Genomic DNA, 25674 nt, shown 5'->3' on the forward strand with positions numbered 1-25674 from the left:
CCTATAGAGTTACTGCTTCTACCAATCCTCTCTTCAACTACAAACTAACCTAACCTATAGAGTTACTGCTCCTACCAATCCTCTCTTCAACTACAAACTAACCTAACCTACTGTATAGAGTTACTGCTCCTACCAAGCCTCTCTTCAACTACAAACTAACCTAACCTATAGAGTTACTGCTCCTACCAAGCCCCTCTTCAACTACAAACTAACCTAACCTATAGAGTTACTGCTCCTACCAAGCCCCTCTTCAACTACAAACTAACCTAACCTATAGAGTTACTGCTTCTACCAAGCCCCTCTTCAACTACAAACTAACCTAACCTATAGAGTTACTGCTTCTACCAAGCCCCTCTTGAACTACAAACTAACCTAACCTATAGAGTTACTGCTTCTACCAATCCTCTCTTCAACTACAAACTAACCTAACCTATAGAGTTACTGCTTCTACCAAGCCCCTCTTCAACTACAAACTAACCTAACCTATAGAGTTACTGCTCCTACCAATCCTCTCTTCAACTACAAACTAACCTAACCTATAGAGTTACTGCTTCTACCAAGCCTCTCTTCAACTACAAACTAACCTAACCTATAGAGTTACTGCTTCTACCAAGCCCCTCTTCAACTACAAACTAACCTAACCTATAGAGTTACTGCTCCTACCAAGCCCCTCTTCAACTACAAACTAACCTAACCTATAGAGTTACTGCTTCTACCAAGCCCCTCTTCAACTACAAACTAACCTAACCTATAGAGTTACTGCTCCTACCAATCCTCTCTTCAACTACAAACTAACCTAACCTATAGAGTTACTGCTTCTACCAAGCCTCTCTTCAACTACAAACTAACCTAACCTATAGAGTTACTGCTTCTACCAAGCCCCTCTTCAACTACAAACTAACCTAACCTATAGAGTTACTGCTCCTACCAAGCCCCTCTTCAACTACAAACTAACCTAACCTATAGAGTTACTGCTTCTACCAAGCCCCTCTTCAACTACAAACTAACCTAACCTATAGAGTTACTGCTCCTACCAAGCCCCTCTTCAACTACAAACTAACCTAACCTATAGAGTTACTGCTTCTACCAAGCCCCTCTTCAACTACAAACTAACCTAACCTATAGAGTTACTGCTTCTACCAAGCCCCTCTTCAACTACAAACTAACCTAACCTATAGAGTTACTGCTCCTACCAAGCCCCTCTTCAACTACAAACTAACCTAACCTATAGAGTTACTGCTTCTACCAATCCTCTCTTCAACTACAAACTAACCTAACCTATAGAGTTACTGCTTCTACCAAGCCCCTCTTCAACTACAAACTAACCTAACCTATAGAGTTACTGCTTCTACCAATCCTCTCTTCAACTACAAACTAACCTAACCTATAGAGTTACTGCTCCTACCAAGCCCCTCTTCAACTACAAACTAACCTAACCTATAGAGTTACTGCTTCTACCAATCCTCTCTTCAACTACAAACTAACCTAACCTATAGAGTTACTGCTCCTACCAAGCCCCTCTTGAACTACAAACTAACCTAACCTATAGAGTTACTGCTTCTACCAATCCTCTCTTCAACTACAAACTAACCTAACCTATAGAGTTACTGCTCCTACCAATCCTCTCTTCATCTACAAACTAACCTAACCTATAGAGTTACTGCTTCTACCAATCCTCTCTTCAACTACAAACTAACCTAACCTATAGAGTTACTGCTTCTACCAATCCGCTCTTCAACTACAAACTAACCTAACCTATAGAGTTACTGCTCCTACCAATCCTCTCTTCAACTACAAACTAACCTAACCTATAGAGTTACTGCTCCTACCAATCCTCTCTTCAACTACAAACTAACCTAACCTATAGAGTTACTTCTTCTACCAATCCTCTCTTCAACTACAAACTAACCTAACCTATAGAGTTACTTCTTCTACCAATCCTCTCTTCAACTACAAACTAACCTAACCTATAGAGTTACTGCTCCTACCAATCCTCTCTTCAACTACAAACTAACCTAACCTATAGAGTTACTGCTCCTACCAATCCTCTCTTCAACTACAAACTAACCTAACCTATAGAGTTACTGCTCCTACCAAGCCCCTCTTCAACTACAAACTAACCTAACCTATAGAGTTACTGCTTCTACCAATCCTCTCTTCAACTACAAACTAACCTAACCTATAGAGTTACTGCTCCTACCAAGCCCCTCTTCAACTACAAACTAACCTAACCTATAGAGTTACTGCTCCTACCAAGCCCCTCTTGAACTACAAACTAACCTAACCTATAGAGTTACTGCTTCTACCAATCCTCTCTTCAACTACAAACTAACCTAACCTATAGAGTTACTGCTCCTACCAATCATCTCTTCAACTACAAACTAACCTAACCTATAGAGTTACTGCTTCTACCAATCCCCTCTTCAACTACAAACTAACCTAACCTATAGAGTTACTGCTCCTACCAATCCTCTCTTCAACTACAAACTAACCTAACCTATAGAGTTACTGCTCCTACCAATCCTCTCTTCAACTACAAACTAACCTAACCTATAGAGTTACTGCTCCTACCAATCCTCTCTTCAACTACAAACTAACCTAACCTATAGAGTTACTGCTTCTACCAATCCTCTCTTCAACTACAAACTAACCTAACCTATAGAGTTACTGCTTCTACCAAGCCCCTCTTCAACTACAAACTAACCTAACCTATAGAGTTACTGCTTCTACCAATCCTCTCTTCAACTACAAACTAACCTAACCTATAGAGTTACTGCTCCTACCAATCCTCTCTTCATCTACAAACTAACCTAACCTATAGAGTTACTGCTTCTACCAATCCTCTCTTCAACTACAAACTAACCTAACCTATAGAGTTACTGCTTCTACCAATCCGCTCTTCAACTACAAACTAACCTAACCTATAGAGTTACTGCTCCTACCAATCCTCTCTTCAACTACAAACTAACCTAACCTATAGAGTTACTGCTCCTACCAATCCTCTCTTCAACTACAAACTAACCTAACCTATAGAGTTACTTCTTCTACCAATCCTCTCTTCAACTACAAACTAACCTAACCTATAGAGTTACTGCTCCTACCAATCCTCTCTTCAACTACAAACTAACCTAACCTATAGAGTTACTGCTCCTACCAAGCCCCTCTTCAACTACAAACTAACCTAACCTATAGAGTTACTGCTTCTACCAAGCCCCTCTTCAACTACAAACTAACCTAACCTATAGAGTTACTGCTCCTACCAAGCCCCTCTTCAACTACAAACTAACCTAACCTATAGAGTTACTGCTCCTACCAATCCCCTCTTCAACTACAAACTAACCTAACCTATAGAGTTACTGCTTCTACCAATCCTCTCTTCAACTACAAACTAACCTAACCTATAGAGTTACTGCTCCTACCAAGCCCCTCTTCAACTACAAACTAACCTAACCTATAGAGTTACTGCTTCTACCAATCCTCTCTTCAACTACAAACTAACCTAACCTATAGAGTTACTGCTTCTACCAATCCTCTCTTCAACTAGGCCAACCCAGAAGTCATGCACTTCCTGGTTCCCTTGTCTCAAAGTCAATGGGTTTTTTTTAAATGGGGATTTTGGTTAAATGTCTGAAATAAACAAAAGCTCATGGACCTGCAGCTTTGTGTTCAGCTAGATCATCTTCACAAATGAGGACCACTTTATGATCTTTGAAGCGTAAATGCATCAGAAAACGCTTCAGAAACCATGTAAGTGCTCCTCATTTGTCAAGATGATCTTGCTGAACACAAAGACAAAGCCGCAGTTTCATGAACTTTTTCTTTATTTCAGGCATTTAACCAACATCCCCATACAAACATTCCATTGACAACTTATAGAATTTGCATTTTCAGTCAAGTTGAAGCATTTTAAACTGTGCCTTCTGGATCTATATGAAGCCCTGGCCTGGCCTGGTGGGAGTGTATGAGATGGTCATGTGACTGGTGGGAGTGTATGAGATGGTCATGTGACTGGTGGGAGTGTATGAGATGGTCATGTGACTGGTGGGAGTGTATGAGATGGTCATGTGACTGGTGGGAGTGTATGAGATGGTCATGTGACTGGTGGGAGTGTATGAGATGGTCACGTGACTGGTGGGAGTGTATGAGATGGTCATGTGACTGGTGGGAGTGTATGAGATGGTCATGTGACTGGTGGGAGTGTATGAGATGGTCATGTGGCCTGGTGGGAGTGTATGAGATGATCATGTGACTGGTGGGAGTGTATGAGATGATCATGTGACTGGTGGGAGTGTATGAGATGATCATGTGACTGGTGGGAGTGTATGAGATGGTCATGTGACTGGTCGGAGTGTATGAGATGGTCATGTGGCCTGGTGGGAGTGTATGAGATGGTCATGTGACTGGTGGGAGTGTATGAGATGGTCATGTGACTGGTGGGAGTGTATGAGATGGTCATGTGACTGGTGGGAGTGTATGAGATGGTCATGTGACTGAGTCAATGTCACACGGGATGACCTTGTTAGCATAGGAAGGTTTTCAGCATCAGCATGAGCACACAAAGTCCTGACAGGCTCAACACGACTTTAACTAACAAACAACACATGCATAACTCACACAAGGCCTGTGGCACCATAGATATATATAAAGGCTAGATGGCTTAAGGCGGAGTCAGCAGCGTCGTTGAACGGCCGTCATCTTGCTACAGTGCCTTTCTGGTACGTTCTATGGTAGCTGGTGACCTGCACAGACAAAAATACTCATAACTCGCTGAAATCTTGACGGATTTACAAACGGTTTGGTTTATTACAAGCATATTCCGTTCCCGAGATAGACCAAAAAAAAAAAAAAACACTAAAAACACTATTTTTTTGATGAGCTCCAAATTACACCAAAATTAAACCGAAGCATCTATGCCATGAGAGGGATTCAGGCACAAAGTTTCATGCAGTTTCATCCATTTCCCTAGGAGTTATGATCATATGATGTTGCCATACTAACCCAACAACAGATGCTCATAACTCCTAGTAGCTCCCTGTAGCAAGATGGCCGCCATGCGACGACGTCGCTCTCCATTGGCCGGCAGCGCGGGTAAGCTATCTAGCCTTTATATATATCTATGTGTGGCACTCCCACAACTCACTGGAAAGAGTTACGTTCACAAAAGAAACTGGCCAACAGCGATACTATCTGCATGGAATGAGAATGAAGGATCTGTTCTAACCTCTTTAACAAGATTGTATCTCTAACAGATAGATACTAATATGTGGCTGCAAACTAAGTGTTACGATCATTCTTTGAAACCTAAGGAGTGTTGATATCTCCTTTCAGGATGTTGTTCTTAGTAGTAATCATCAGGGGCCAGTTGCACCAAGTGGTCTTACGACTGTCTTAAGCTAAGCCAGTCATAACTTTACGACCTAACAGCTACGCCGGTAAGCCTTTTTCTCACTAAGATCGGTCGTAAATATTACGCCTGGTCAGGAGGAGGCGTAAGGTGCCTGTGCCTGTAAGAGATCTCCGTGGTAGTCTATCAGTGGAGACCTGCTGTGATTGAGTCCTCACCGTCCGTGACGTTCGATTATAACAAACTAGTTGTGTGGCTTAGCCTTCCCAAATTTTGAAGGTCGTTTTTTAGAATTTAATACATAGAATTGGGAACGTCACATTCAATTTCATTCAGACTGTCTGGCACTCAATCGCCGCCATTTTCCCCCGGAGCGAGGGAGGGTGGGAGGAGGGAGGGTGTAGTGATGCACATACAGTAGTGGCTGATAGAGCGTAGTGGCACAGTGACGCTCCAAGCAGGTCGCGAGGCACATTTTTGCAACATCATCCAATCAGGGCACATTCCCCGGCAATTCACATGGACGCGCATTGCTACAACCGGCGTAGTTAAGACCAGACGTAAGCCCTGTTGGTGCAACAGGCGTAAATCCACTCTAAAGACTGGTCTTAACTAAGACCGACGTAGGAGTTACGACCAGGCATAGTTAAGACCACTTGGTGCAACTGGCCCCAGAAGTGGCGGGGACCGAGGTGGTCGTTCAGCGTCAAATAGTCAGATGAGTTCTCCATATGAGCTCTATGGCAGAGGTTCATATGAGTTCTCCATATGAGCTCTATGGCAGAGGTTCATATTAGGGATGGGCATTTCTAGCAAAAACACTATTCGAAATTCGCTGGCCAAATTCGAATTTAATTCGAAATTCGAAAATAAAAATAAAAATGTAAAAAAAAAAAAAATGTAATTTTTTTTTTTTTTTGTGAGTGAAATGTTGCATTGTCTCCCCTGATTCTAAGTCTACGGCTTTATTAATTAATATAAAAAGCTTCTGCTGTGGATTTTTAGCTCAAACAAGCATTGCACCACTGAAGTAAAGAACATGTTACATGACATTGACATTTTCGAAAATAAAAAACAGTTTTGACAATCATGAGTGGTTCATTAAATATTTAGTAGGCTCAGGTCTGAGTGCCAAAGGGGTGCCAAAGTCACCCCCTCTCCCTCTTCATGGGATTTCATCCGCCATTCATTTTTCCATAAACCTTGCTTAAAATGCTTATAAAAATTGTTTTACTTGCTCAAACCAAGCGATTTGACTATACTTAGAATCAGGGGAGACAATGCAACATTTCACTCAAATTTTTTTTTTTTTTTTTTTTTCGAATTTCGAATTTCAATAATAAAAGTCGACCTTGATAATAACAACGATTATTCGAAAATTCGAAATTCGATGCCCATCCCTAGTTCATATGAGCTCTATGGCAGAGGTTCAGATGAGTTCTCCATATGAGCTCTATGGCAGAGGTTCATATGAGCTCTATGGCAGAGGTTCAGATGAGCTCTATGGCAGAAGTTCAGATTAGTTCTCCATATGAGCTCTATGGCAGAGGTTCAGATGAGTTCTCCATATGAGCTCTATGGCAGAGATTCAGATGAGTTCTCCATATGAGCTCTATGGCAGAGGTTCATATGAGCTCTATGGCAGAGGTTCATATGAGCTCTATGGCAGAGGTTCAGATGAGTTCTCCATATGAGCTCTATGGCAGAGGTTCATATGAGCTCTATGGCAGAGGTTCAGATGAGTTCTCCATATGAGCTCTATGGCAGAGGTTCATATGAGCTCTATGGCAGAGGTTCAGATGAGCTCTATGGCAGAGGTTCAGATGAGTTCTCCATATGAGCTCTATGGCAGAGGTTCAGATGAGTTCTCCATATGAGCTCTATGGCAGAGGTTCAGATGAGTTCTCCATATGAGCTCTATGGCAGAGCCTCAAGCTGTGTTCACACCAAGATATTTATTTTTCGCTCTGTCGCTTGATTCAACCCTTTGGAATCGCTCTGTCGCTGTGTTTAAATCGCTCATCAACAGGCACAGGAATTGACGGACATGTGGGGGTTATAACGTTACGCAATGTCATGATATTTGTCCACTACGAGCCACCGTCATTGTTTACAAGCTAAAGCCTATCAGCGTGCTCCTAATGCGAGCTCCATACCGGTAGGACAGACTTCACTTCATGTCAGCTGTCAATCAGCTGTCAATGCGGTTTGTTGCCACACAATAAACCAGCGGTTTGTTCCAAGCCAGTGTGATCCTTGACTCGCTCTCACACGGCAGCCAATCAGCGTTGAACAGCGAGCGACTGATGCCAGCGTATTTTCGCTCGAGTTGGGATATTTCATCTCGAGCGACGAGCGTATTTTCTCTCTATCGCTCTGTCTCTGCCGCTCGGACGCCCAGCGATTTTTCTCCCAGGCGAATATACGCTCAATCGCTCGTTTGCATTGACTTTGTATGTAAACTCGACGCCAGCGAAAAACTTTAATAGGTCGGTGTGAACGCACCTTCAGAGGTTCCCAAACTTAAGAATGTCACGGGCCACTTTGAAATGTGAGAATGTTCCGGGGCCGCCCCAACCCTTTAATTACAACTGTGATCAACACACGACACTAAGATGATGTATTTCTCTATACGTTTTTTATCAGAAGTATTTGCATGTACTGTATAACACATTTGTTGAGACAAAATGTGATGAGCAACAAAAGAAGAAATCAATCCACAAGCTATTCATGCTATTTAGGCTGTGAAAAACCTACCTTATCTGTAATGGGGGGACTTGTGGGTAATTATCCATTGGACCAATTTTCATTCAGATAAATTGAGCTGAGAGGTCAAGGAACCACAATGAAATACTTTTCCCTCGCCCAAATTTAACCTACGTTTGGAGCGTTATTTAGCCCCCTCCTGACAAGCTAGCATATTATGGATGTAGCATATTATGGATGCCTTAGGGCCTGTGTCCACCTAGCGTCTTTTCCTCAGGTCCAGCATGATCTGTGTGCACATGACATGATGATCTGTGTGCACATGACATGATGATCTGTGTGCACATGACATGATGATCTGTGTGCACATGACATGATGATCTGTGTGCACATGACATGATGATCTGTGTGCACATGACATGATGATCTGTGTGCACATGACATGATCTGTGTGCACATGACATGATGATCTGTGTGCACATGACATGATGATCTGTGTGCACATGACATGATCTGGGATAGGTGACGACATGAACCAGGCCTGCAATGCAACGAAAAGTGTTGAAAATGCATGAAGGTTGCAGCGTGAGAATCAGTCACAAAAATGTGGTTCTAATCTTCCCTTATTAAGATGTTGACAAAGGAAATAATGCAGGGAGGAGTGTGCCAAAGACTGTTTGTCTTCCTGCTTTACCTGAAGTAGCCTAGAATGTTTTAGCTGCTAGGTTTATCACTGCTACGCTAAGCTATTCCATCACATTCAAATAGTTGCAGCCATTAAATCATAATTTCAGGATTAAGTCTCCATAATTATGGATTATATTAAATGAAATGATTAAATGACCAAATATAACAGGTCTAGATCAACAAAGAATGCAAAATATAGAATGTACTCTTCTGATAGAACACAGCCAGTGAAATAGCCACAAGCAACCACTTTTGATTGAGATGCAAAGCAAAGAGGTTGTGCTTGATCTAAAAGAAAAAAGAAAAAAAACCTATCTCCAAAATATGTAGGAGCAATAAAGCTGAATAATAAAACCACTGTGGCAACATGACAACGGCTGGATGCTGGCTGGATTGCAAACACTCCAGATAAGATATAGTGAACCTGCAAGGACAACACATGATCTACCATAAAAGAATAGCAGTCACGGTTTCCTTCTGTTTGGTTCACAACATTTTTTTTTTTTTTTTTCATATGTAAACGTGTAATTGCATAGGCTGGCCTGCTAGCCCAGAGGGCTCTGTTTATGTCTGGGAGGCTGCTAGGCCCCAATGTTGCCATAGAGCTTCCAGCTGACGACGTAATTCTTTCCATTTCAATGGTGGTGCACGAGCAGAATGTCATAAACAAATAAGCTTCCTGTACATCTCTATAAACCTCCATAAACTGGCCAATCATCCGCGCATCTCATCTAGCTCAAGGGCTGTTTATCTTCAACACAGAAGCTACATCATCACTACACATCCCATGCATCCATGTATACTATATTCATAACAATCGTTTCAATGCTATGTAAAAACAACTGTCGTAATGTCAAATTAATCCCTTGTAATCGCAATTGCACACTGCACAGACGAATGACACAAACAGCCTAGAAGCATTATCTTGGTGTGCTTAAAAAATTAGAAACGATATAATCTGAAACGTCGTTGCAGCATCTATTGTGGAAATGTGGCGATTAGCGTTATATAGCGCTTACGGATGTTTTTCAGTTCAGATCCCCAATGAATATGACCCAATTATGGAGCTACCAGCTAGCCTAGCATCTCGCCCCATCGTTGTGAGAGAACGTCACACAAAACCGTATTCACCAACCTGGCAATTTGAACGTGACCTGGCTTATTAGAGAAAGTGCATAGCCCATAAAATATGACTCTAGGCCTATATAAATTATTAGGATCGACTCTATAATTCGGTATACATGAAATCCACAGAATAAGACTTATCTCGGTAAGATGCGCACCTTTAGAACTGGTCCGCGAGCTATTCCCCACAATCTTCTTCCACCAAAATACACCACGGAGGGCGGTAGCGAGCAGTGGGAACCGAATATAAAAGTTGTAATTTTATTAAAAGGCAGTTCTTGTTGATGTATATTATGTATGCCGAAAGTACAAATGTCTATTGACGATTCGGAAAAAGGTATTGGGTCCCATCTTCGGTGCACGTATCTTTGCTAACAATCAGTGAGATATTCAATCGCCAGATTTGTGAAGGGTGTCTGGTGTGCGACGGTCTCTCACATAACGACACGTCTCGGGGGCTAGCATAGCATCAAGCTATCTGAACGAGGATGGATGCAGAAGAGATGGATGCCAGATGACATTATTACGCTACCTTTGGAAACAGGCGAAAAAGTGGGGGAGCGTTCAGGTGAGCTCTTGCTGTCCGGCGGTGAGAGCCTCTGCCTGCTGAGCGCTCTGCCCTCCGAGCCGCTGCTGCTTCCACCCGGGGACGTCGCAGGTCCTGTGTTGCTCCCAGCAGCAGCAGAGGAGGAGGAGGCGGACTGAGGAGGAGGCTGAGCCGAGCGGGTTGGGCTGTGCAATGGCAGAGGCAGGAGCTGGTAGGGCACCGTGGCGCGGATCGGCTGCTGGAAGCGGACCGCGGTGCTGCCGCTGCTGCTGCTGCAGGCGGTGGGAGGAGTGACTGCTGCGGGCTGCTGGGATGAGCTGGCTGCTGCTGATGTCGATGCTGACATGATTTACTTGATGATGAAGTTGGATAATGTTGGTTGAAAAAGTCCAAAGTCCTGGTGAATAGAGCTAGAGCACGACTTTTGGAGTTTTTGTTTTGTCAGTAAGTTAACCAGCCATTTTGAACAAAGTTGGTCAGTTATGAAACGCTTCTTTCTTTCTTAAAGTTCATTTACAGTCCCAGATAGTGGCTTAGCTACATTTTTGCGACGTTAGCAAGTCCTATAAAGTTATTAAAACACTTCTTCTTTTTACTTAGCCGATAAGTAAAACTGCTAACGCGCGTGTACCGTTCTGAACTAATTTCCAGCTGGAAAAAGACGTTATTACCGCATTACTGACTCGCTTTGGTCCTTTGTTGTCTTTCTTGCAACTCCTCGCTCACTCACTACTACCACGCCACGATTTCCAAGACAGCGCACAGCCTGACACACAGGGGGGCGGGGCCAAATGACTACAGCTGCTCTCTGATTGGTGCTGGACTACTTCCTGGATATGTTCATTCGACGTATCGAAGCGTCCACCAATAGTAATTAGCGGCAGGTTAACCATGAAATGTAAGGACACGCTATTGGTTAGTGACCTCTGTAGAGGCGCTAGTAAGGTCATGTAAAAAAAAAATAACGAGCGAAACTAACATAGATATACGTGTATATAATTTATATTGTAAACAAATAACAGTAACTGGCACGTTCTCAACCTCACTTCCGTATTTGTCGTCACAGCCCCGGCTGCAGCCCACTACAGCAGAGGGGCCGTTGAAATTCCAATAGGGGGCGACAACGTAACACATTATTATATTCTCAGCAGACACGTTACTAGACGAGGGGCCCATACCATGAATGGATCTGGTTTGACTTTACCAGACAATCGCAATCGAGCTAAACGATACCACGAACGTGGAACATCATCTGTGCCACGCCCCTGCTTGTAAGCAAACTGAAAGGGGTCTAAACATAGGCTACTTCTACCTCATTCCTGAGCAGTGACACCATGATCCTCTCAAAACATCTCATAGCAATGGATGTCAATGTGACAGGTCTAAAATCATTATTTTCTTTAGGGCAAGACTTTTTAGCAACAGGTGTAATTATTGACTTCTTCCAGAGGGTGGGGATGGTGTGTCAGTCCACAGATTTCTGGAAGATGGGGCACCATGCTGGTGGACACCCCTCTGGAGCACATCTCGTTTTGAGCAGAGATGCCATCTGGCCCTGTGGCCTTCTTAGTGCAAATCTGCTTACAAAGTGATTGGACTTTGTTGTGAGGGTCAATCACCAACCTTGCATCCTGGTCAGTAATCGAGATATTATCTGAAACCTTTTTACATTCAGAAGAAAAGTCCTGGGTTTCAAATCTCATGTAAAAATAATTTAATTGATTTTTTGACCTGCTTTTTGCAGGTCATCAGAGGTACTGAGGCACTTTTTAGCTGGGGTCATTATTAGTGATTGCCTTCATAGGTGTCCCAGTTTGTTGGAGCTCATTGCAGAGAAGTTCTGTTCGATCATCTCCTTGTGCCTCCTCCTAGCTTCTGATTACACTCCTTTTGTAGTTTTCATTTGCATTCTATCCCACTTCTTAAATGCCAATTTCTTACGATTAATGCAGTTTTTAACCTCTTTAGTTATGTTGTTAGGGTAAACAGTTATTTATTTCTGAGGTATCGCATTGTCCACACAAAATTGAATATAATCAGTAACAGTTTCAGTAGCGTTGTCCACATCCATCTCGTGAAAGATGCTCCATTCAGTAGAGAGAAAACATCCTTTAAGACTCTATGCAAACTAAAGCCAGCTCGGTAACCTGCCCCCCCCCCCCCCCGCAATCCTACGCCCCTGCCCCCCCCCCCCCCTGACATGATCCTACACCCCCCTAGCCTGGGTAAACCCATCCCCCACGTGACCTGCTCTCAGACCTGCTCAGTCACTCACTATGCAGTGACTGGGAACTGAGAGAGCAGGTCACGTGGGGGCTGGGTTTACCTAGGCTAACACCCCCCCCCCCCCCCTCCGACATGACCCTACGCCCCTGCCCCCCCATGTCACCTTGAAGGACTGCACTTTAAACCTTTCTACATTGTTTTTGTCCTCCTCTATGCTGCCTACTTTATAATGTGATGACTTACTGGGGCTTTTAAAGCGAATCTTAAGTTCTGAAATACTTTTAAATTCATGTCATCAGACACATTTAAGGGCTTTTCGCTTCAGGTAGATTTATCATCGGAGTCCATTTCCTCTCATCAAGGCCCTGCATGTAAATGTGTTGGCTGAGCAGGACTTGTACTCTGGACTAACCTCGCGTCACCAGGCTCTTCTCGTCTGGACTGACGGCGTTCAGATCAGCTGACTTCAACATGTTTGTGAAACAGGAAGCAGGGCAGGAACCCCACAGGATGACCTGCACTGAAGGGAAGCAGGGGAGATAACTGCTGACCACACTTTGCTTCATATAAGCACAAGCATGTTGGTTTTTCCCCCATTCACATTATCCATTGTAAGGATTCTACAGCTGAATACTGGACCATTGAAAAGAGGGACTCCCTAGACATGTGAACAAATATCAAAATAGTCCATTTTAATTGCAAAGTATTAAAGTTATAAACACGTCAGGCAGTGGTTTTACACATCACCATACAGACATGGGAATCAGTCAGTCAACATTGTACATACAGTACAATGATGACTTACCATTGCTCCAACTCTTGGCCACTCATAAGAAATGCAGAAACAAATCAAAGCCACAAAACAATCCTTGGTTTTTCAACAAACCGAACCATAACAACCTGTAATTACAACTCGCCCTGTGTTGGGGCTCCTGGTGATATTTCAACAATGTCAGACCCAGTGACGTTTGACTCAAGTCATTTGCAACATGGCAAACTTGTTAGAACTCGAGCAAGGACATAAAAAAAAAAAGCTTTACTGATAACCTCTTTAATCCTTCATATACACAGTATTCCTTTTGAGTAAAAACAACTTCCTCTTATCTACTGTGACACCAAGTTCATTCACTTGCAGCGAGTGGTGTACTGGAAATGCAGATTCTTCCATCCACCCACCCAGAACGGAGAGTAGCTGTAAAAAGACGACTTTGTCACTCCTTCAGCATCTGCTACCATTAGGGAATGAAAGGACAAATGCCATTCTCTTCAGCCATCAGACTGATGGAATTCAAGTTGGGCACCTCAGAAAAGTTTTAAGACATTACATAAAATAAAATCAAATCAAATCAAAGACCTTCAAGACCAGCTGGCTCATTGCTCTGTGGTTTCATTTTGTGTTGTGCCCTGTCGACTCGTCACATGACTTTCCAGGCCCATATTCATAAATGATCTCAGGATAGCAGTGCTGATAATTACATAGAAATCCCACCGTCAGACAGTGCCACTGGTAGATATAGATGTGTGATATTCAGTATATTCAAGGAGGGATTTTGTAAAGTGGTGCACACTGAAATTAATTAACAGCAACATGTCACCACATTTAGCTCCAATCGTTTAAAAACAAAGTGGTGTGTTGTCACTTTTGACCAGATTTACAGCAATATTCATGAACTTTGTCATATTTACTTTTCTTGAATTTTTTTAAATAAATGTTAAATCGGTTAACTGTGTTGTTTCACCAAGCACACATTTAGATTCAAGATATAACATCTAAGATTTAACATTCAAATTTAAGATTTATATTTATATTTATATGTAAAATGTAATGTATTTTTTTACAATAAAAGTATGCGAAAATACACAAATATTGCTGTAAATCTTATTAAAAAAAAAAAGTGAACTTAAACAAGACTAGGCAAGCCTACTTATACCATACCCGGACTGCCATCACTCAGTGTTGTGCAAACTGCAAATTTACACAAGAGCCCAGAGTTCAGTTCACACCGCCGCTTAACCCATTGATACCTGATGCAGCATTTGTGTGTGTATCCCTTTAAGACCGCGAACCGCGTTAACGCGGTTCGCAGTCTTAAAGGGATACGCACACAAATGAGGGATATACACGCAAATGCTGCATCAGGTATCAATGGGTTAAAGGGATAGGCCAACTTTTGGGGAGTTTGGCCCATACAGAACCAAGAGTATATAGTATACAGTGAGGTACAGTACCGTAAGTATATAGTATACAGTGAGGTACAGTACCGTACTTCACAGTTCTAGGCCCTACCGGGTTCAGCAAAGATTGACACCACTTTTTAAACGTTGTTTGGAGCCAAATGTGATGGAATATTGCTGTTAATTTCAGTGGTGCCACTCAACAACCCGCATCCCATCATTTTGTGGCAAAGTGTAATTTACTTTTTTGGTGTATCCACTTTCCCTCCACCTGCATACCATCTACTATTACCTCATTTCCTACATTTCCCAAAAGGACTTTCACCACTTCTTCTAAACCCTTCTTGTGACTTTAGTCCCATTTCTTCTGGGGTGAAGTCGGGCAACGGGGGAAAGAAACGGCATGGTATTCTGTTCTATTGAGACTACAGTCAGTACAGAAATGCTTCATCTTCTACAATGGATTTTTCCCTGTATTGTTGAACCTACAAAGAAGCCCACTCATTGATTCTGAGAGACTGGCATCAAACATTTTCTGCTATCAAACTCGACTGAAGCTGTGCTGGAAATATAATATAATATAATATAATATAATATAATATAATATAATATAATATATAATATTGCAACGTGACGTCAAGTTGATTACATTTGGCTAGTTATTTGCAGGAATAAGACAAATACACAAAATGGGGCCAAAAATGCAAGGTACATTATTATTAATAGCTGTTTTTAAGTGTTTCCCGGGGGATTTTTCCTTTGGGGGATTTTTGTGTGTGAGGTCTATGCCCCTGACTCGGCATGTCATTTTAGAAAGGTTATGAAAACAGGCCTGTTTACGCTAATAAACATACGCTTCTGCCATCTTGTCCTGCTCTCCCAACCCCCCCCTGACGTCAGCCCCTTCCTTCTGTTGTGCTCAAGCTCCTTCATGAACCATCAAGTCTAAGTCTATTCTTTGGTTTGAGAGGCTGTTCCTCTGACTAAACACCTCTTCAACACCATTCACATTTTAGTCTGGATTCCATGCGACCTCTCAGCTCCAGCTGACGTCGTAGTGCGTCCAGCCCTCTGGCGGGGTCAGGAACACCCTTCGGCCCCGGGACAGGAAGCTGACGATGCCTCTGTAACCTGTACGAGGAACCCCCGACTTCAAGTCGTCCATCACCCCTAAATTTCGAGCGAAGACCTTAAAACTGTCCCGACTGGAATATGTCACCCGGTATGGACCCGTGCCCCTCATACTGCCCCCTTGCTGTAGGTCCTCCATCTTCACCAGCGGAGCACTGTACACCTCTTTAACAAAGTCTTCATCATACTTCTCCTTCAGCAAATAAGACAAATCCTGTTTGGTAAAAGGCACAAAATCAGTGTTTAGCTTAATGTAGCGCAGGTACTGGTCAAAGAATTGACCTAAACTGACGCCTTTTCGGCCAAAGGTGATGGTCCGGGAGATCTCGGGCCGGATGCACGAGCGATCCTTGCGCTGCTCCGGCTGACGCATCCAGTCGTCCCAGAACGCTGAGGGCCACTTGGGTTCCAACTCCGCCCACATGTCCTTCAGAAGCATCCAGCCCAGGCCGGGGAAGAAGTCTGTCCTGTACAGGAACTCCGCCCTGCCCGGATCCACCAGGGCGTCTCTGCCATTGTCGTTCCAGGCAGAAATGCACCACAAGGAGGCGTCGTCGCGTAGGATGGGGTAGAGAGCTCGGAAATACTCGAAGAAATCTGGTGCCACCTGTAGGAGGAAAAAGAGAGACAAATTAGCAGCACTGGTAGAATTTCCTGAAATAAAAAAGTGATGTGTGCAGTTAGTATCAAAAGTGAAAACATGACAACACATATCTGTATAGAAGAAATGAAAGACATAGAAAAACAACATGTACAAATGACAGCATGTGCAAATGTACTGGCATTTAGGGATGTTCATCAATTATCGAAAATCGATTAATCAATCGTTAAGGAATTGATTCGATCATGTGGAATTTTGATCGATTATTATTATTTTTTTTTTTTTTTTTTTGCGGACTAGGTTTGGGTGGAATTCGTTCCTCCTCGCCCCACTCCATTGCACAGCCGACTAACGTGAGGTGGAGCTTCATATAGTCTCTAGTTTTCTGGCTGGGCACGGGCCTTTGTGCCAACAAAACTGTTTTAAACATGGGGAATTCACACCGGCATGCGCCGGGGACACAAACAAACGCACCCAGCGATCTGCGGACCTCAGTGAGGCTCAGGCCTGTTGATTTGACTCTTGTGCTGTCAGCTAAGCTGGAAGACGGCGATTGCCTTACATCATGTAACCTGACATGTAACATGTTTGTTTACCTGACCACAGCGCTAGTGTCTGATATTCTTACTACACAGCGGCATCGCCATTATAGCTGGCCGAGAACGCGCAACGTTATTACCAGACCAGAGTAAAAAATAATAATACAAAAAGAAAAGATGATTATTATTATTATTATTATTATTATTATTATTATTATTATTACTACGCTATCGATAATCGATAATTGATCGTTAATTTTCACGATTTTCGATTATGGAAATTGTTCCAAATGAACATCCCTACTGGCATTCATATCATATATGTGCTGGAAATAAGACCATGGATTCAAACTGCGCGCAACACAATCAACAAGTCACCAGAAGCAATCAGATTTCTACACTTCCTTGTTTCCCTACCAATGCTACTGACTTTCATGAACAATAGCTCTCCACGGCACGACCATGTGATCAGAGCTTCTCTGCACACTTCACACCGCCTACAACGGCTCAGAAGATGCCGACCCTTCAGCCAAGTTACTCGCAATGTGAATACATGATTCTATTTGCTAATGCTACTATGGAGGATGAGCGTCTGGAAGTCAAAAGAGTTCTTACCTCGAGGTCATCCTCCACTATGACCACAGTGGAGTGGGAGAAGGTGTTGAACACTTGGTTGAGAGCCCAGCGATAATGTCTGGAGATTTTGTAGTAGCCCTGGAACTTCCTGTGCTCTGGCCGCACTCTGACGTCCGACAGGTCCGGCTGTCGGATGTGGGTCACCTGATCGCCGTACGAGCCAATCACGCGTGCCGTCTCGGCGTGGCCACAGTCTTGGCTGACTATGATGGGATGGAGTTGGGCAGAGGGGCGATACTGTATCAGTCTGTCCAGGCTCCTTTTCACCGTCACTCTGTCACAAGCAATGACCAGAACAGGAATGACAACCTGAGGACTGGAAACTGCAACCTCCAATTTGTCGTTCTGAACCGTGGGTTCCTGTACGTCACTGCCCTGTTTCTCTTCCAATTTGGAGTTTGAAACTGCTGTCGGAATCGGGCTCTGAGAATGTTTTACGTCAGTTTGGTCCTCAGTATTCAAATTGTCTTTTGGCGGAAGTGGAGGCACCGGCGGCCGGGTGGCACCCCGGGTGGCACCCTCTTCCTTCTGCTGTTCTTTTCTACCCTCGGTCTCTCTTTTCCCGAGGTCTTTGCGGCGAGCCCACAGAGACCGGTGGCTTTCGATCTGCTTGAGGAGTTTCTTCTGGGTCTCCAGCTGAAGCTCCACCTCCTCTGCCAGGCGGATCACCTCCCCGGCCAGGTTGACCCGCCCGCCTCTGCCCCACTCCTCCCGCCCCCCCGGCTCAGCCCCCCCGCCTTCCCCCAGGCGGCCAATCGGAGGACGCCCCCAAAGGTAAAGCAGAAGCAAAGCATTCCAGGCCACGAATAGGAAAGCTCCACACAGTATGAGAGAAGCTTTCTTGCGAACCATGGCCCAATGACGTCGGAGGAGGGAGGGGCTCAAGGAAAAAGGCTACAGGTTGGAGATAAGAGGAGGAGTCCTGCCGGCCCGGGGGAGGGACAGATCAAAACACGGGCCAGGAAGTGGATAACGGATCATATTCTATTGAGCAGGAAATAAGACGTATCTTGTCATTAGGCCAGGAGGCGTGTCCAGGAGACAAACTGACCCATGGCTAATTGAGTGATGGGCTATTCTGACTGGAACGCACGTACGCGCTGCATGAAATGATGGACAGGCGTGAGGATCAGCTGGGACAGGAGGAGAAGATTCAAAAACAAAAAGAAGAGGAAAATGGGGGCCAGTTTGGGGTGAGGGAATGTGACTCCTCCGATGTTATCCTTCTGCCATCATCCTGAAAACACAAGAAGAAGAAGGAGAAGAAGAAGAAATTAATAGCAAAATAAATGCAGCACATTTGAACATTTTGTAATGAAGCAGACACAAACGTGGAGTGCAATGGTATTTCAATGTAGAGGAAACATTCAATGTAGAGGAAACATTCAATCCTCATCATCATCCTAATCCTAATCCTAAAAATATTCATTTAGGGTATTTTATAGAAAGAGATGCGTGGAAAATTAATACATTCAAATAGTGCTGTGAGAGGGAATTGTTTTCACCGGACTTGCTGACCAGAGAGATTTTAATTTGTTGGACTTTAATTGATTTGACCGGTAAAAGACCGGCAATTGCCGGATAACGGGAACACTGATGCACACACACACAATCACAATCACACACACACACACACACACACAGTGTAAAATGTGAAAGTTCTGAGGCTGAACAACATGTCGTCTGAGACAGAGGTGAATCATTTCAGATGGACTGACCTAGAGACCTAGAGACACACGAGCCACTTTATCTGAAGTGTCCAGAGGGCCAGACAGGATGTCCTGCTCTTCTCCATGTGACTGACTGACGCACACATGTCAAAAGATCAACACACTTCCTGGTCAGCACTTCATCAACACTTCATTCTCACTCATGTTGAAGGTTTCCTTGCAGAGGGGAATTACAACTCGACAGAGTTCCACTTCTGCTTAGGGGACATTCACACCAAAAGTGCTTTTTTCAGTCAGAACGCTATGAAAATCATGTTGAGAGCGCTTCCATTGTGCACAAAACACAGCGCACGGAGCAGTTTTTTAGCGCTCCGTTTGTTTTCCCCTGTACTAGTCGCGTGGAGTACGGATCAGAACACAACGACCACATGGACGGTAGCCAGCTGGTTTTGTCTGTTTGATGTTGTTCACTGTCAGCATGAAAGCCAGATTATTGCCAATTCTGGCAGCAGCCGAGGTTGAAAATCCATCGGGAGGAGAAAAGGTAGGAGGAGTGAAAAGGACGATCAGGGCGCTTTTCCTCTAATGTTCAACTTTTTTCAGCTTAAAAACGCCCACAGCGCTCCTCCGAAAACAACAGACGCCACCAGCGTTTAAACGCCAGGTGCGTTCATTAAAAGAGGAGCACGTCCAGCGTGTCCTTACATAGAGAATGAATTGCAGAAAGACGCTGGCAGCTCCAAAATGCTTTTGTTCTGAATGTCCCCTTTAGTGGGCACAGTTTTCACCCTAGGAGGCATGGAGCTCAAGTGTGTAAAGGTGTGCGTTTGTGTTCATGCCTACTGGCTAAAGGGGGGCAGTGGGGGGATGTTGTGTTCATGACTTCATGCCAATTGACTAAAGGTGTGTGTGTGTGTGGGGGGGGGGGGGGGGGGGGGTTTCTAAATGCAGGGTGGCAGAGGCAGAGTAGGGTGGGCTGCCCCTGCCATCCTGTGGTCACAGCTGTTGTGAATTCATGCTTGTTTCTTAATGTGGAACTGTTCAGATTTCTTCATCAACATGATGATTCACAGCGATCACTTATTCCCTTTTAGACGCAAAGAGACAAAAAAAAGGAGAAATGACAGTTTGGTTTCCTGCCTACTTGAATGGAAATGTTGACTCAGGCAGCACCAACGTTCAGGTGGCTGCAAGTTCAATTCCTGAGAAGGCCTATTTCACCACTGTGAATAAGATGATTTATTAAACCTACACCTATGTAGTAGAAATATGCAACTATCTTTGAAATTGGAGCCCTTTGACCGAATCATACTACAACACCCAGAATGCATTGCGCACGTCACTGACTGGAAACTCGACACCAAGACAAAGTTGCCTGCGAGAAATCTCTTTACTGGGGCATATTTTCATTTACAAAAAGTGTTCTTGATCGAGTCTAGATAAATCACACCCGCTTTCAAAGGATTATGAATTCTCAACTTCGGTGGCATGTCCCTTTAATAAATAGGCATGTTTCCAAGCTGGAGTTGAGTACGGGATCAAGATTTGTAGAATTAACAGTCTACTTTGTAAAAGGAAATCTAGGACTCCGACTGCACTAAGTACATCAACATAAAGACATCCTCTGTGTACCTCTGTGTCAGTCAGTCAATACCCGATAATGAGTCAGAGTCCAACTCCCTATAAACAAATAGGTCTGCCAGATGCAAATGTTCCAATGGTTTAACCCATTGATACCTGATGCAGCATTTGTGTGTGTGTCTTAAAGGGATACACACACAAAGGTCTTAAAGGGATACACACACAAATGTGGGATATACACACAAATGCTGCATCAGGTATCAATGGTTTCAAGGCCACACGCGATCCAGCAGGAAGCTAGCAGTGACCCCAAATAGTCGACGATTTGTTCGAAGGAGGCTGATTCCACTGCCAATGTCACAGTTGAATAGCCACAAAATGTGGTTATGAAACAAGGATCATTCCATTAATTTCCAACTATGGGGGTGCTGAATGTCTACATAGAATTGCTTGGTTTCTCACAAAAGATTGTCAAATACAATGGATTCCGGTTATAGTGATCAACTGCTTATAGTGATCAAGAAGCTTGGTCCTGAATCATTCCTATACACATGCTGTTTAAAATCATTTGCTGATAGTGATCAATACTCCGCCAACAGTGATCATTTTGGGCCTTGTCCCACCTGAGAACAATGGACAAAATGTTTAAAACTACAGTCTTTTTATAATTTTTTACTTATAAACTGCCAAAAATGAACCAATGTCTGCATGTCTGTCTGTATATGGAGATGAGATCACAACATCTCTGCCTGTGGAGAGATGACAGCGTCTCTGTCTACGTGAGACCACTGTGTTTGAAACAGCTGGAGGCCCAACTTACTGTATGGATTTATAAAGTCAATAACATTGCTTTACTTTATATGTACTGTATTCATGTAATAAATATACAAATGTCAATTAGATGTTAATCTGCATGAGAAATAAAGAAAAATAAAAAAATCTGTTATAATAATCATCTGCTTATAGTGATCAATTTGACCGGTCCCAAGGTGATCACTATAAGAGAAGTACACTATATCCTATTTTGGTGTAACGAAGTATCAGCCTATTAATACCACAAAACCAAGTCCCAATTAACAAACAAATCAAACACGCTCATGCCAATGGATTTTATGATTCCCAGATAGTCTTATTAAAAAAAAAATGAAAAAAAAAAATATATATATATTTATATACGCACGCACGCACGCACGCACGCACGCACGCACACACACACACACACACACACACACACACACACACACACACACACACACACACACACACACACACACACACACACACACACACACACACGTGTTGCTGCAGGCTGGAGGAGGATTGAAAGGACTAGCTGTGGCTGTGGAAGGTCACGCTGCCTAGGGCCTACTTACTCCACAGGAGACCCTGGGCAGCACAGACGCCTAAACCAATTACTGCTGATAAATATAGGCTAACTGTAATCGCATAAGGAGGATGGCTGTTTGACTACTAAGCGCACAATCTGATTAGTAGCAACAACAGATCTCTGGGTGGGCTCAACTGCTCCAAGCTAGAGCAAACACAATTCTGTAGGTGATAACAAACCCGTCAAACCCGTTACTGTCACCTCACAAAGAAATAGCAGGTGAAATTACAGTGTTGATAAAGTAGGCTAAATGAACAATACCTAAACCCAGAGTGAGCCTTCCTGACAAAGACTGGGCGAGCACGAGCAGCACACTGTTAACTAGCTAACGTAACTAGTTTCTAGCTTGAAGAAGAAAATCAACAGAAACCATGTAAGGAAAAGAGACAGATACAGATAGTGGACAGCTTTGAAGGAACTCCTGGACATCGTGTGGTGTGAGCAGAGAAGATCCAGACCAGAATAATCAAATTAATCGGCTCTATAAAGGTTAAGTCACTGACAAGAAGTGAACGCCACTGAGCTAGAAAAAGGTGTAGGAAATCAGAACTGTACCTGAACTCAGAGCAGCCTAGAGACCTGCATGTTTCCTGTGTTTCAGCGCTATAGTCAACTAAGCTCACAGACGAGAGGCTGTGAAGTAGGAGGGAGGGAGGGGAGGGGAGGGGAGGAGGGGAGGGAGCACGCAGAGGGGGGAGGGAACTGTTGCTCTTCTGAGAAACTGTATCAGCTCTTACTCTATTCTTCTTTACCCCCTCCTCCAGACAACGTGGAACTAGCTGGTAGGATCACTGGTGGTGGGTACAGTACTGTTAGTAACGAGTTACAACTAGTAACGTGAGTAGAAAAAAGTATTTTTCTACTACTGCTTTTCATGTTATTTTTTTTTAACTGTACTTCTATCTACTCTTTAGTATATTTTTGAGACAGTAATCTACTTTTTACTTTACTACATCTGTCCACTTTAAACGGAGAAAGAGAAACCATAGGTATGAAGAGAGTGGGAGATTGTTCATATCTCAATATCAGTTATTTGTTGAGCCTCCCTGCTCTACTCATTCAAAAATATATCAACTTTAGTTTCCCCCTATTATTTTACATTAGCCCGCACATCCTAAAACATTACAATGGAAATGACTCAGAGTAACATACTATGTTATATTGCCAGCACCACTACACTGGCAGTATTGTAACGTTAGCCTCCTGACATGGCTAACGTTAGGCCAACCATCCGTGGCTCAGTCAATGATCATATCGCCAGCCCAGTTTAATGAGACTTGGCAGTCAATGAATACGATTTAACATCAGCTTATGTCAAATGACAGAGTGAAGTGCGCTGAGATAACCTTACCGTTTCTCTTCACGCTACCTACTTACAGTAAACAACCGTTAGCTTACAGGCTACTTATAAGGCTAGCCAAAGCTAAACAACAAACTATACCAAGACACATAATAACAGGCACCAAGTTGATGCATCGGGTCGCAGTGTTCTGCTATCAAATTAGCTTCCACCACTTCTGGACGTCAGGAACGTCAAATATGTGGATAGCAAGCTAACCTGCTAAGCTAGCTGAGCAGCTGCAGCGCTTTTCTCATTCATAACCGAACCCACACTCACTGCCTGCCCTGGAGCAGCTGGAAGACATCTCACTCACCTTACCGTGGCATGGCTTTCTGCAGGACTCGGTGCTGTGCTGCGTGCATCAAGCTACAGCACTGGCCGGCTAAGCTAGCTAGCTAGCTAGCAAAGCCACCCATGTTTCCCTCAGTGTCACAATCACAACACATCTCTCTGCTGGCTGTCAGCGGCCCCGCCACCTCTGGCTCTCTCTCATTCCCCCTGATCTCTCACTCCGTCAGCTGCCTACAGTGTCGGCTCCTTCCTTCGCCCTGCTCGTTAAAGGCAGTCAGACGGGCGGGCAGCAGCTTGGGTCTCCACAGTAGAGAAGTCCTCTCCTCTGGATCACTCTCCCTCCTCAGCCACACCGCCAGGGTATCCCAGTACCAGGCACTGGCTCTCTCACAGGCTCATGATGACGGTGTCCGGATTGGCTCCTGAGCCGTGCCCGTGTGTGTGTGCCATGGAGGTGTGTGTGTGCGCCATGGAGGTGTGTGTGTGCAGTGCACTGTGTGTGTGCCCTCCGGGAATTTTCGAAATCCAGGGTGGTAGCGGAATGAGCCGCTCTGCTCTGATTGGCTTATACCCTGATATTTTAGAGAGGGGTCTAGCTGCGGCCCCGCCCCCTAAGTACGGAGCACGCCCATAAGCGAGAAATTGAGAATTCAAATAAACATAACCGTTTAAATTGAAATGTGACAATGTGACAACACCCTATGTATTACCTCTTTCTTTACACACTCCAGTTAGAGAGCAGCTACAGTAGACTCCTCTCACCATATTATCTCTTTACACACTTCAGTTAGAGAGCAGCTACAGTAGACTTTACGGTGTGGACCAGTGATGTCATTTGTGCATGAATGACATCACTGGTCCACAACTTTACACAAATCAACTCTCAATAACTGTCAAACTAAATGAATGCCTATAAAACTGTTTACACTTGTCGGATATGTGTGAGATTATGTGCAAAATAAATCCGCACTGAAAATCTGTGGAGTGTCCCTTTAAGCCTTGGACACTCCACCGATTTTAATTCATACTAATAATAATTTTATTTGAAATAAATGTGTCATTCCTTAAAGTTTAAGGATGTATGAATTATTTTCATCATCATCTAAAATGCCATGACAGAACACCTACTGGTTGATCAAGAGCGACCAAAGTCTGCAGAAAAACACCTCAGAAGTCGTTGCTTATAAGCTTCATTCTGCAGCGTAGAGATCTTTATTCAGGTATGGACATAGTTCATCATGAGGTCAAGCTCACTTTTCATCATGTTCAGTTCAGTTTTCCTCGGATTTTGGCACAAGGGATAGTAACATCTTGTCCTGTGTATTAATTAATGATGTGGTGCAGTCCACCCAGCGAGCTGCCATTTAAAACTTAGTGCCATCATGCTGTTGTCCCAGTCTCTTCCAGCGCCATCAGCTGCTCCTCCATGTTCTTCAACTGCTGCTGCAAGGCCCAGATCTGAACAGAAGGAATGAAGTAGTGTTATGACAATATCTTGTAAAATATATCTGAATAGCAGACAATGAGAAACAACTTCAAAACTCCAATATTCAAGGGATCTTGCTGGTTTCAGAAAGCCAAAAGCAAGACTTTTAAATCTTTTTAATGCTACCTGGACAATTTAACCACCAAAAAAAGAGACACAAGCTGATGCTGGAAAAGGATTTGTTTTGATTGCGTGCTGCC

The 25674-nt window shown here is 43.7% G+C and overlaps 3 protein-coding genes across 7 annotated transcripts in view; all 3 read right to left on the reverse strand.

Annotated features, from left to right (window-relative positions):
* The window catches only part of glcci1a (glucocorticoid induced 1a), a 41499-nt gene extending 30376 nt beyond the window's left edge, over positions 1-11123 (reverse strand). For both annotated transcript variants that reach the window (XM_083645571.1, XM_083645570.1), the window contains exon 1: positions 10395-11123. In XM_083645571.1, coding sequence (XP_083501697.1) covers positions 10395-10755 — 361 coding nt within the window. In that variant the 5' untranslated portion in view covers positions 10756-11123. The remainder of the gene's footprint in view (positions 1-10394) is intronic.
* A 3670-nt stretch (positions 11124-14793) lies between these two features.
* On the reverse strand, positions 14794-24349 carry mgat1b (alpha-1,3-mannosyl-glycoprotein 2-beta-N-acetylglucosaminyltransferase b). 3 transcript variants are annotated; one of them, XM_083646234.1, is made up of 3 exons: positions 24016-24349; positions 17697-18954; positions 14794-16548 (listed from the first exon to the last, which is right to left on the reverse strand). In XM_083646234.1, exons 2-3 carry the CDS (start codon positions 18567-18569, stop codon positions 15847-15849), a joined length of 1575 nt encoding a protein of 524 aa, XP_083502360.1. In that variant the 5' UTR covers positions 18570-18954; positions 24016-24349; the 3' UTR covers positions 14794-15846. The 3 variants fall into 3 exon arrangements, with proteins under 3 accessions (XP_083502360.1, XP_083502359.1, XP_083502361.1); XM_083646233.1 differs by having other exon boundaries at positions 24011-24349; XM_083646235.1 differs by lacking the exon at positions 24016-24349 and adding an exon at positions 22911-22940.
* Positions 24350-25215: 866 nt separating this feature from the next.
* Positions 25216-25674, reverse strand: part of vars2 (valyl-tRNA synthetase 2, mitochondrial) — a 42012-nt gene continuing 41553 nt past the window's right edge. For both annotated transcript variants that reach the window (XM_083646365.1, XM_083646364.1), the window contains exon 30: positions 25216-25446. In XM_083646365.1, coding sequence (XP_083502491.1) covers positions 25369-25446 — 78 coding nt within the window. In that variant the 3' untranslated portion in view covers positions 25216-25368. The remainder of the gene's footprint in view (positions 25447-25674) is intronic.

Source organism: Poromitra crassiceps (assembly GCF_964638095.1).
Source record: "Poromitra crassiceps genome assembly, chromosome: 11".
Taxonomy (NCBI): domain Eukaryota; kingdom Metazoa; phylum Chordata; class Actinopteri; order Beryciformes; family Melamphaidae; genus Poromitra; species Poromitra crassiceps.

Bases quoted from the DNA above. Each gene is read 5' to 3' on its own strand.
- mgat1b (XM_083646234.1), bottom strand. From the start codon at position 18,569: ATGGTTCGCAAGAAAGCTTCTCTCATACTGTGTGGAGCTTTCCTATTC. The intron at 16,549-17,696 runs GTAAGAACTCTT...TTCCTCCTACAG, and splicing joins TAGTGGAGGATGACCTCGAG to GTGGCACCAGATTTCTTCGA.